Source organism: Sander vitreus, chromosome 20 (genome assembly GCF_031162955.1).
Source record: "Sander vitreus isolate 19-12246 chromosome 20, sanVit1, whole genome shotgun sequence".
NCBI lineage: Eukaryota > Metazoa > Chordata > Actinopteri > Perciformes > Percidae > Sander > Sander vitreus.
The window spans coordinates 5,427,366-5,439,722 of record NC_135874.1 but is presented as its reverse complement, the minus strand read 5'-3'; the positions used below and the strand labels follow the sequence as shown (position 1 = coordinate 5,439,722).

General features: G+C 37.9%; 2 protein-coding genes across 2 annotated transcripts; one reads left to right on the top strand and one right to left on the bottom strand.

The window, feature by feature from the left end:
• Nucleotides 1–317: 317 nt before the first annotated feature.
• pacc1 (proton activated chloride channel 1) lies at nt 318–7,094 on the bottom strand. The gene is made up of 8 exons (XM_078277890.1): nt 6,856–7,094; nt 5,516–5,618; nt 3,925–4,134; nt 2,559–2,713; nt 2,162–2,304; nt 1,778–1,919; nt 1,569–1,676; nt 318–1,230 (listed from the first exon to the last, which is right to left on the bottom strand). The coding sequence occupies exons 1-8, from the start codon at nt 6,889–6,891 to the stop codon at nt 1,069–1,071; spliced, it is 1,059 nt and encodes a 352-aa protein (XP_078134016.1). The 5' UTR covers nt 6,892–7,094; the 3' UTR covers nt 318–1,068.
• Nucleotides 7,095–8,972: 1,878 nt separating this feature from the next.
• nenf (neudesin neurotrophic factor) lies at nt 8,973–11,335 on the top strand. The gene is made up of 4 exons (XM_078276704.1): nt 8,973–9,169; nt 9,420–9,480; nt 9,695–9,798; nt 10,956–11,335. The coding sequence occupies exons 1-4, from the start codon at nt 9,026–9,028 to the stop codon at nt 11,130–11,132; spliced, it is 486 nt and encodes a 161-aa protein (XP_078132830.1). The 5' UTR covers nt 8,973–9,025; the 3' UTR covers nt 11,133–11,335.
• Nucleotides 11,336–12,357: the final 1,022 nt, after the last annotated feature.

Below are 12,357 nucleotides of genomic sequence, written 5' to 3'. Positions count from 1 at the left end.
TAATAATGAAGGAATATAGAATGGAATTACTTAAGTAAAGTACAAGTCCCTCAAAATTGTACAGTACTTCAGTAAATGCACTTAGTTACTATCTACCACAGGGTAAATTTGATTCATGTGTGTATTCCCCTGGCTACATGTTAGTTGTACATTGTACAGGCTAATGACATAAAAAAAATAATTACAATTATAATAAAAAATCTACAGGTAAGAAAGAGTCACATTATTGATCTATCTATCTATACTTTGTCAAATTCTGCAACTTCAGGCAGCATGTACGTTAATAACATATTCTTCACCACAAACTGTACAATTCAGGCATTCAAATGTATTTTTATTTTCCAATATTTCAACAACATAGTGTGTGAGATGCAACATAATCAAGGCAGTTAATTCAAGTAAATTTGAACAACAATAACCATACATTTGTACAATATGTAAATCAAATTAAAACAACAGTAGGCTTGAACGGGTTTGAAATAAAACAGCAGAGCACTCTGACAGAAGAGAAGTAGTTCATAATAATCCCTTTAGAGTTATCAATATAATTATAAAGCCTTGTGAAAAAAGTAAGACACAAACATAAAATATGCTACAATATTCCCTTTTTGAATAAGATTATAAAATCCAGCAACATTTTGACCAAAGTTCACATTTTCTCAGTTTTGAAACAGTCATGCCATTAGAAATCTCAAACTATAACAAACATGTTGAGTGTCTCAGCTTTCAGCAACGATTCCTTTACATGCATACAAAACATTTATGAAAATACCTCATCTTTGGAAATGGCAACAACCAACAACTCACTGAATTCTTGTCTAACTGGCCATTTATTTTGGAAATGATTAATCTCGCAGTGGTATTCACTTAGAACATATCGCTGTATATCGATATCGATGTATATCGCTATAAAGTGTTATGTTCTAACAAATGTTATGGGTAAACATTCCTCAGTGTTGATCATCTTCACCAATGATTAAAAAATGGTGCAAGTGGTGAGCTAAAAAACTCACTTGGATAATTTGGATCTCGTGAGATTGTGTCACCAGTGCTTTTCTGCAAAGCGTTTCAGTTTATTTGGTTCAGCTCCCGGGCTTTATTCCTCAGATGCCTCTTACGCATTCTGATAATCCACTGAATCGTGAGTTTGGCAAAATTAGCAGCCTTGAAGAGAGCCATGAAGACGCCACAGAGAATGGCTACAGAGTTCCAGGGATTTGCAGTCACTATCTGTTTGGAAGTAAGCAAAGTTGAGTTAGAAACTGATTAGTCTGGCTCAATGGATGTACATTGCTGCAGCCTGTCCTTCCCCTTTCCGCCTTCTATTTTGCAGGGGGCACCGTCGCTGCGTCTAGGGCTTAGTGTCGCCCAGGATGGTTGTGACCGGTTTAAATGAAATACAAACAAGCCAGAGCATTGTTTCTCCTATCCTAGAATAGATAATAATAATCATACTCCAGCGCTTACACAGTGCTGTGGCGATAGGTCTGGCAATGTGAGACTAGAAACTGATACACTGATGTTGACGGATTAGTTCTAATTAGGTTAAAATGTCTGGGAGAACTTACCAGTCTGATGTCTTGCATAAAAGGATCCCGCCATTCAAAGACAGCAAAGAAGAGCTCATTGTTTTTTTCTGATGCAGGCCTTTTGTCGTTGAATTTTACCACAGCGGACTAGAAGATCCAACATAAATGATTAAATGAACGAGTAATGAGAAAGTAATGCAATATCCATCATATATGTAAGTATGTGTAAAATGGTCGGACATAAATACCTCTTGCCGAAACTCGATAGCTTCATTGTTTTTGCCAGACGTCCTCACCAAAGACATCTTGACCCAGGTTCTGAATCCTCCAGAGAAAGTCCACATGGAGTAATTGCTCTCACAATCCCTCATAAAGTTGGATTTATTTGCACTAGAGATTCAGAAAACAGATATCACTCAAGGCGAAATGGAAATGCACGTTACTATCAGACTAAAATCAGTAAAATCCCTCTTTGTTTCTTAAGACATGAATTGAAATGATAAATTGGAAGCTATCAAGCGGTCAGTGCATTATTTGTGTTGTGAGCAAATCAAATCCTGTATGACCCACTTCATCTTTCACACCAGTCAGGCGTCACAGGATCTACGGTATACGTGTTTGTTTGCGGTTACCTCTCAGTCAAGTCACTAAAATTGGCAAAAAGCATGTAAGAGATGGCGCTGAAGTCCTCTTCTGTTTCATTAAGGCTGAACTGCATGAAGATCAACTCCTTGTTTCTGACGTCAGATGGGCCGCGGACCACCAGAGCTCTTTTCTGTGGGAACGAAATAGAGTTACTTAATTCTTTCTTCAAAACAGAAAAACTCAAAATGGGTCACTTTCACAGAATGAAGAATCTATCTTGACAGCAAGTCAAACCTAAATAGCGATACAATAAATATAAAAAAAGAAGCATTTATTTAAAAAGATGTTCAGGATTACATTGTACATACGTGATTTTTTTTTTATATTTCTGCAACTTGTAATTCATGTCTATGAAATCACCAGCTGAATGTGTTTACGGCTGACCTCAGTTTCATTGGTAAATGGCCCGAAGTAAGTCACATCATTAATCACACAGTCTCCCTCTTGATGCTTGCCTGGGTCCACTAAAGGTGGGATGTAGTCATGGTAGTGATGTCTGCAGCTCAACAGCTGAGCTTTGCCGGGATACAGAGCGATACCTGCGCGAAGAAAAAACACAATTAATGAGCAATCCTTGTGTACTGAAGCTCTTTACTCGCTTCTATAACCTTTAGGCCACCACTGCGGCTTCAGTATAATCTGAATACTTGCTCTTATTCTTTTTTTCAATCCCCAGACCGACAGGATAAAATCTGGGTGAGGAAAGTGTCCCTCCCTCATTACCACCACTGAGGTGCCCTTGAGCAAGGCCCTTAACCTCCAACCGCTCCAGTGGAGCTGCTCAGTGGCCAGCAGATCAGACTGTGGTTGTACTGGGCAGCTTCCAGGTATGAATGTGGAACTGGGTGAATGTGACAGGTCGTCGTTGCAAATGAGAATTTGTTCTCAATCAATTTACCTGGATAAATAAAGGTAAAAAAAAATTACAAAATACTGTATAACGCACACACTACGTTGGCTATATTGGAAGTACTGTTTTACACTTCTTTACAGTATTCAACAAACTGTGACATACTGCTAGCTTTCACTTAATTATTTAATTGTTACACCGCATAACACATTGTAATTTTCAGTTCAAAGGTGTAGACTAACATTAGTCTCATACTGTTTAATTACAGTATTTTTGGCTATTAAATACGCTTTTTGGCCAGGTTAACTTAGTGAAAAAAGGTATGGGCCAGGACAGCTATAATATTTATCTATTCAGTCTTTAAAAAAACAGCAGTGGTGCATTTACTAAAGTACTGCACTTCTCTTGATTATTTCCATTTTTCTGATAGTTCATACAACTGATCCACTACATTTGAGAGGCAAACATTGTACTTTTAACTCCACTACATTTATAGTTGTTACTTACTTACATAATAACAAGGTTGTAAATACCAAGCATGTGATAAGGTAATGAAATCTGATGAAATAATCTTGATTAAACAAGCCAACAGTATATGAAGTAGTTAAAATTGGCTCCTTAACCAGCTGCAATATCAAAATAATGTTGACATGTTAATACATTCAAATTAATCCAATAATATATATATATATATATATATATATATATATATATATATATATATATATATATTTTACACCCTGGAAGGGACCATTCTGCGTACTTTTACTTTTGATAATTACGTTGAATGTTGCTGCACTTTTTGTATACTTGCTTAAATAAAATATTTCTACCACATTGCCTGTTACCTAACCAAGTCCTGGTCCCAAATGATCTGCCCTGTGTATTATTTATGCACACCTGGGGGTGAAAATGAGTCAACCTCTTTGTAGGTGACAGACATAACAGGGTGGTTGAATCTCTCCAGAAAGTCAGAGATAGTCTGGTAGGCCAGGAACACTGCCACCCCAGTCAGCAGCAGGTAGATGAAGATGAGCACCACTGTGAAGAAATTCTTCAGGCAGGCTTTGCTGAATCTCACCGGTGGACTGTTTTCCCTGATGTCATCCTCTGTAATGAAAAATGTGCAGGGGGGGGGGGGGTCAAACTGATTCTCAAGGCTCCAGGGATTACTTTTATGGGGTCCAAAAATGACTACGTATAGGCAGTAGTGCTAACTTATGTTCAGCATCTGCACCTTCATGGGACACTAAAACCCAGACAGAATGCTGCAGCTCATTCAAGCAGAGTGACCAATTCAAAATGTATGAAATGTGAGACTCTGAGACGAGTGTCTTTTGTGTTTCTGTTTTTTGTTTGGTTTTATTTGGTCTGTTAGGTTCATAGACATATATAAAATGGACCAACAGATCCTGTTGCTCTGGACGGAGACCAGTGAAGGATATGAGAAGCACTTTTCCGGTGATGGCTGAGCGTTACTGCGCAGCCTCCAACTGAGAGAGACAACGTAAATGTGACGTGAGCAACCTGTCTTAAAGTTGTAAGTCTTCTGGTAGCTGTGCCAAGAGAAATCTCAATCATTCCCAATCTAGCAGAGACGGAGAGCGTAGGTATATGTAAGGACATAACATAGGCACAGGCTAATTATTGCTAACTAAAATGCTAGTTAACATTAGTAATTAAACTTAAACAGCTAATGTAAGTCCAAACTGCCTGCGAGCTTCTCCTGTACTATACGGTAATTCCTCTACTATGCGACAGTAAGTCCCGTGGTTATGACACAATCGTTAGCCTATTTTTACAAAAACGTCTGCTACGGAGCCATAACGTGAGCTACAAGGTAATGGAGCCTTTTATACATTGTTGTGTTTCTTTAGAAATAAACAACGGACAAATAGAGTCTTTACACGCTTCAGATGTAAAGTTATTCACTGTCAAAGTGGCGCCAAAATGAATGGCAGTCAATGGAATGCTAACGGGAGGTGATGGCTCGGTAGCATCAAAATGGCGCCGTAGGAACTACGCGTTCCTGGGAGAGGCTTACCCCCTTGGTTAGGTTTAGTCTAGTATCACATTGCCAGACCTTCCTCCACAGCGCTGCGGAGGAGGGTCTGGCGAGTCCACACAACATTCCGGGATAGAAAAAGAAAATGAGAAAAACGTGCACATTTCTTTAAACCAATCACAATCGTCTTGGGCGGTGCTATGCGCTGAGCACATAGAACACATAGAAAGAGGAAGGTGTCGGGACATCCGAAAAGAGTGACATCCAGCGGAATTTCTGGCAGAACGAGAGCAATCCCGGAAGTGGAACGTCGTGGCTATAGACTAGGTTTAGTCGAGTTTTCACCTTTGTCTTGTATCGCATCATATGAGTTTTCACGTTTCAAGTTGAACACTTGTATTGCACTATAATTAAATTAAAAAAAAAAACGTATCTTTTTGGGATTTAAAAAAGATAAGAGTGCTCTTTCACACAGCTGGTCATCACCTTGCGAGACGCGGCCAGTCGGCTCGTCGGGATCTAGCTCTTCAGTGGCATCGTCAAAGTAGCCCGGAGACTGTGTGTCTTCATTATCATCATCATCATTGAACTGTGAGGTTAAGAAAGAGACATTAAAGTACAGCGTAGTCACACACAAAAATAAAATCTAAGTTTAGTACCTTATGGATATTTGAAGAAAGCATACAAAACTTTAAAAAAGAAACCACTATACTCCTACTCCACCACATTTCAGAGTGAGACATTGTACTTTTTACTCCACTGCATTTATTCAATACCTTTAGTTACTCTGCAGATTCAGATTCATAATACAAAATATGATCAAAAAGTAAATTAGTATGTATTATTAAGAGCAGATCAGAAAAACTAAGCTACCACTGCTTTTACTTTAGTAAAATATCTGAGCACTTCCTCCACCACTGACAGTAATAAAAACTAGGTCTTATAAGGTATTTACTAATGCTGGAATGTAACTAAGTACCTTTACTCAAGTACTGTACCTAAGTACAAATGTAAAGGTACTTGTACTTTACTTGAGTGTTTTCTTTCAATGCCATCTTCTACTTCTACTCTGTTACATTTCAGAGAGAAATATTGTTCTTTTTACTCCGCTACATTCATCTGACAGCTTCAGTTACTAGTTAGGACTACTTTAACAATGAAAATGTTTGCGCACAAAACCTGTGTATAACATTTATAACATATGTTTGTTATAAATTAAACTTACCAAACAATCTACTGACCTGTACAGCTGTCTGCAACATGACATACTGAACACTGATTTGATTGACAGAACTATTTTTGAACATTTCAGTTGTTTTAATGTGAAAACTTTAATACTTGAAGTACATTTTTCTGATTATACTTAAATAGGCATATTTTTACTTAGACTAAGTAACGTGGTCAACTTCTGTGTGTTACTACTACTTAGTAAAGGTTCTGAATACTTCTTCCACCACTGGTATTTACAGTGTTTTAACATAGCCTACAACACATCATCAATCTGTATTGTGGCAATCATGCTCCAACAACTCTTACTGGGTTTTGGAACACCTGATGACATTTTAATGTGTATATATATTTTAGAGCAGACATCATATTTCTCTGCAACTTGGGCTTACTTGATGAGCAAGCAGACAGAAAGCATGAAGTCAGCTAATTTCATGTTTAAACAGCAGCCGTCCGCTCTACAGTCACATGATGTTGACAGTGTGTGGGCCCTTCATGTCGTGAGGAAATTACAGATAACAAACCTGTTGTCTTCGGATTATTGATACAAACACCAAAGATAATAGACTGACTGTAAACACAAAGCCAGTTGTCCTTACCTCTTGGTATGACCGGGAGTTTTCTTTCCCGAGCATTCCTTTGCACTTCCTTCAGTTACAAAAAGCTATTTCTGCTCTTCGAGTAGAACCGTCGGGCTATCTGTGCGATGTCTGAAAACTAGTTTTATTAAATAAAAGATACATTTCAAAGAAGTATAATTCCCAATTTTCCGCTCTAAAGGGAGACACACCACACACACCCATGGGGGTTTTGGCGACGACGATAAAGGTCTGGCCCAGGCCCGCCCACCCCATGATAATGAGGCCCTCCGTCCAATAGTAAACCAGGTATCCTCGACGTTTCCTTGTTTCCTTCGTCCTTCCCTTAGGTTGATACCTAGTGCTGCCTTAATGTACAATTCGTAAAAGTCCACGATCCAAGCTCAAAGGTCACAAACAGAGCTAAAAAAGTGAAGTGGGCATAAATACCTCATTCATTTTCCCCATTAACATGTCAGTCAATCTCTTGTACCTGTTGAGTGATGGCTTCATTACAGCTAAAAGTAGAACTACTCTGTTGCAAGTAGGCTACTAGTTGTCCTGCATTCAAAATCTGTATAAAAGTGCATAATTATTAACTATAATTTGCCAAAATGAAACTCACTTATGCAGAATGGTTCATTTCAGAATAATAGATAATATATCAATGGTTTATAATTATTGATGCATTCATGTGTAGGCCACTCATGTTGCAGCTGGTAAATGTGGGGCTAATTTGACTTACACTAAACACTGCTGGGTATCTTAATTGTTATGTCAAATGACTGTAAAATATATATTTACTTATGTCAAAGATACTCTGGTTAAGTTTTTGGCAAGAGGACTTGGAGTCGGTGTGGTAAGTAGGGTTAAGAATGTCAGGATAAGCCAATCAGAGGCAGAGTATAGAGGGCGGGACATGCCTTTGCCATCCTTGGAAAATAGTCGCATACCGTAAGCATGTTTCCCCTATAGATATTTGCCAAAATTGTTAAGAACTAGTTAACACAATAATAATAATTAGTTTGACAAAACATTTCCAACTCAAGGTCCACTCACTAACGTTAGGCTTTTTTCTGAAAGCTTTCAACCATATCAGAATCAGAAAAAAGGGTTTATTGCTGTTGAGTTTTAAAAAATGTAAACAATGCTAATCTTTGATATCAATGTGCTTTTATGTTTTGGTGTATTCACAATGTACGCTGCAGCTGAGTTAGGCAGGAAAAATTGCATCCCAATCAATCCTGCCCTCTGCAGCTTATTGTGCTAATTAGATCATGTCTGTCACTTAGCATCATAGACTAGTACAGTCTATGCTTAGCATACAGGAGGCAGAACTTTTGTTGTCTCTGTCTGGGGGCCGTCTGTTGATTAGATTAAGACCAGAGGGCTATTGCACAAAACCAGGATAAGGGATTAAGCCGGGATATTCCAGTTATCCTGGATGAATTTAGCCTTGACTTGGTTGCACAAAAGCAGAGGCACCTAAGTTACCATGGAGATTTATTCTGTGCAGCTGGTCCCTACCAGGCTAACAGCCAGGATTTATTAATCCTGGAAATCCTGGTTGCCAAATGTGTTTTAAATGAAGTCTGGTACTAAGGGCAATACATAAAGTGCTGTACACGTGTGTTTCTGTAGTGGACCAATTATTTTTGTTGATTCATTTTTGTTGTTGTATTCTTTAACAATAAAGGATTCAATAAAGTGGCATTCTTAGCACACAATTTGTGCTGTCCAGGAAACTGGGACTATAATTTGGGAGGATTGAACAATTATTATGTTTTTATGATTGTACAATCCTCCCTTATTATAGTCTTAGTTCACTGGACCAGTAACTATATAGTCGAAGCTAATGTACATGTACATACTGTACGTTCATGAAACAACAGGGGAGAAGACACCTCAATGGTTTTTGACCTTATATTTTGCTGGGTGGAAATAACTGATGATACACTATATATATATATATATATATATATATAAATACTGCTCTTAAATGAAACCATTCAAGGAGTTAGGCTAATTATTTCCAAAAACGAACTGTTGTACACTTTGCCATACAGTTTGTATGGGCGCTATTAAAATATCCGATGGCGGTAAATGCAGCATCAACTCAATAGAGCAGCGACAAGGAAGTGGATGACAGTTGCAGTTTCCGCATCAAACTCGTCCAAACAGCGACCCTACCATGGCAACAGCGCGAATTTGTGTCCTGTATGTTGTCCTTTCTACTTCGACTTTAGCGGAAGACTTTAAATTAAAACACAAACCATCCACCAAACCTGTCCGGTTGTTCACTGAGGAGGAACTGACGAGATACGACGGCAGCGAGGTAAAGTTTACTACCTAGCTAATTATCCAGGGTGAGTTTTTGTGTCTGTTTGTCTGTGCACCCATGCATATGTAGGCTACCCTGGAAAGAAATCCAGAGTTCTCGCGAGAGCACAATTTTAATCTTTCGGATTTGGGTCTGGGTTTCCAGCTATATATTGTCTATGGTTTCCAGGCTAATGCATATGTACATAACGAAAACGATGTATCTCGTATCTCTCTTTTCTGTTGTTTTTCCCTCCCTGTTTTAGGAGGGGCAGCCTATCTACATGGCAGTAAAAGGAGTTGTGTTTGACGTTACCAAGGGAAAAGGTAAATAAAACCCACCACTCAACCCCTTTGAAATTAAGCTATATAATGACTTACAAGATTTTTAACTTAAATGTGCTTATTAATTCAAGATAACTTTTCAGTCCCTCCCCAGGGTATTTGAAATCTAAACTGAGACCATGCATTTATCCACTCAGAATTAACTGATTTAAAAACAAAACAAAACAAAAAAAACATTTTATTTTACCAAATGCAGAATTTTATGGAAAAGATGCACCATACAACGCCTTGGTTGGTAAAGACTCCACTCGGGCTGTGGCTAAGATGTCCCTGGACCCAGCAGACCTGACATCAGATACTGTAAGTTTAGTGTGTTTCTCAAAGGTTGAGAATGTATTTGTTGTGGTTGACTCCCATGGGTGGGGAGCACCGACGTCTGACACCCGAGTGCCGTCTGCAAAACAGCATGGCATTCTTCTTAATCATTTTTTTTTTTTTTTTTAGGGACCATGTACAATTCTTAACATAAATGTTGCCATTTGATGCATTGTACCAGAGATATTAGCCTTAGGCTAATTTACATCTGCAGTCCCTAGACAGGGCACAATTTAAATCCAACAGTAAAAACATGACAACATTAACAAAACAACAAGACAGATTACAAAACGTACATCAATATAATGCACATTGTGACACACACACACACACACACACACACACACACACACACACACACACAGACACAGGCACACCTGTTCAGCACCATGTTGAAAAACAAGAAAATAAAGAATTCATAAGCTATACGTAATACTGAAACTTCACAGTTTTGTCTGAATGACCCATACGTGCACACTGTAGACTTTTCAAAGGAAGAAATAAAAAAACACAAACACAATTTTATTTAGGTGGGGAGCCTAAACAATATTCGACATATTGGAAACACTGGGACTGGACAGGTGAAAGAAAAGTCTTGAAACACTTTAATCAATCAGGCCATGTTGTGTTGTTAATATACTGTATAATGTATTCTCAGGTCTCTCTTGCAAAAGAGATCTTGATCTCATCAAGACTTTTGGAATAAAGTAAAAAAAAGCAGACAATATTAAGAGTAATGTATTGCAACTCAAATGTGAAAAACAATGATTGATTGGTAAAAACTAATGTTTTTCAGCACTTTAGCACTTAGATTTTTGGTAACAAATTACTAAAACCGTTTTGTTGTCACTACAGGACGTTCTTCTTTCTGAGACTGATTAAAGTGATGCATGTACATTAGAGTGCCTCTTCCTGTACTTTTATTCTATGGCTACAAACATGTACTTTTGTTGACTTACGGTAAATCTAAAAATGAAAGTAATACCGTAAACCTAAAACCGTAATAGCCAAGTCAATTTCATTCATAGGGCCCAAAATCACAACAATTGACAAATTTACCTTAAAGGGCTTCACAATCTGTACAACATATGACAAGTGCTAATTAAAGTTCTTGTGTTTTTTTTCTATCTTTACATCCGCAGACGGGCCTCACTGAAGAGCAGCTGGAGTCTCTGGATAGTATATTTGAAGGCACGTACAAAGCAAAGTATCCGATTGTGGGTTACACAGCGTCACGCATCCTCACCAAGGATGGAAGTTACAACGAAGACTTCAAACCAGAGGACCAGCCTCATTTTCAAATCAAAGATGAGTTTTGATCTCATTATACCTTTTTTGTAAAATATAGTTCTAAATATAGTTTTTTTTTTTTTCTCTTTACTTGACCAGAATCATATGCCTAATATGAGCCAAAAGTTTGGGGTCACTTAGAAATGTCCATTCCACTCCATTCCAGACAGAATACCAGCTGAGATCAGTTGCATTGTTTTTTTAATCAGGGCAGCAGTTTTCAGATTACATTATGTGTTTACATAATTGCAAAAAGGGTTCTCGACTGTTGTAGACAGAAGTGACTGAAGAAACGCTTGAAATCCATGCTTTTTGGTCTAAACGTCATACCCAAATTAAAAGTAGTACAGCTCCCATATACGTTGCCACTCTGGGGTGTGCCTGATATCATTGGAAAGGTAACACACTCAAGGTTTTGTTACAAGTGTCAGGGTGATTTTAGGCCTTACTCTCACAGAGTTACAGAGGCTAGAATGGAGGTTTTTTATTTCCGTCCAAGTCATACATCTGTAAAATGATTAGACTAGACTGCTGTAAACACATCTGACAGGTGACAGACAACACAGGGCATTAGCCACATGTCTCAGCTTACTACAGAAAAAATCAAAATTTCTATTTTTTTTTTTCTACAGATATGTCTGTGCGTTTTTTTTATTTCCATTTGAAAAGTGCAAAGAAAAAAGCCAATAAAGTACAGAATAAAACACTTCTCAAATACACAAACACACCCACATCAATCACCTTTCCAATGATATCAGGCACACCCCAGAGTGGCAACGTATATGGGAGCTGTACTACTTTTAATTTGGGTATGACGTTTAGACCAAAAAGCATGGATTTCAAGCGTTTCTTCAGCCACTTCTGTCTACAACAGTCGAGAACCCTTTTTGCAATTATGTAAACACATAATGTAATCTGAAAACTGCTGCCCTGATTTAAAAAAACAATGCAACTGATCTCAGCTGGTATTCTGTCTGGAATGGACATTTATAAGTGACCCCAAACTTTTGACCGGTAGTGTATAATGGAGACACTTTTTAGTCCTATTTACTTGAACAAAAGTTTTACATGATCCTCTATCTGTGAGAGCTTTAATTGCTACGAAACCATGTCAGTACTTATTGTATCTTTTTTGAAATAAATTTAAAATAAGGCTGTTTCAACAAACATCGGATGTACAAAGTGAAGTGATGCTAGAATTTAAAGATCCCATCCAGACATGTTTTAAGTCGTGTAAATATAATGTTTATGTAA

Excerpts from the sequence above, each read along its gene's own strand:
- nenf (XM_078276704.1), top strand. The coding sequence starts at position 9,026 with ATGGCAACAGCGCGAATTTGTGTCCTGTATGTTGTCCTTTCTACTTCG. Across the intron at positions 9,170-9,419 it reads CGAGATACGACGGCAGCGAG|GAGGGGCAGCCTATCTACAT; the intron begins GTAAAGTTTACT and ends TCCCTGTTTTAG. Across the intron at positions 9,481-9,694 it reads TGACGTTACCAAGGGAAAAG|AATTTTATGGAAAAGATGCA; the intron begins GTAAATAAAACC and ends TACCAAATGCAG.
- pacc1 (XM_078277890.1), bottom strand. The coding sequence starts at position 6,891 with ATGCTCGGGAAAGAAAACTCCCGGTCATACCAAGAG. Across the intron at positions 2,305-2,558 it reads CATTTACCAATGAAACTGAG|AAAAGAGCTCTGGTGGTCCG; the intron begins GTCAGCCGTAAA and ends TCGTTCCCACAG. Across the intron at positions 1,920-2,161 it reads TTTAGTGACTTGACTGAGAG|TGCAAATAAATCCAACTTTA; the intron begins GTAACCGCAAAC and ends CTGAATCTCTAG.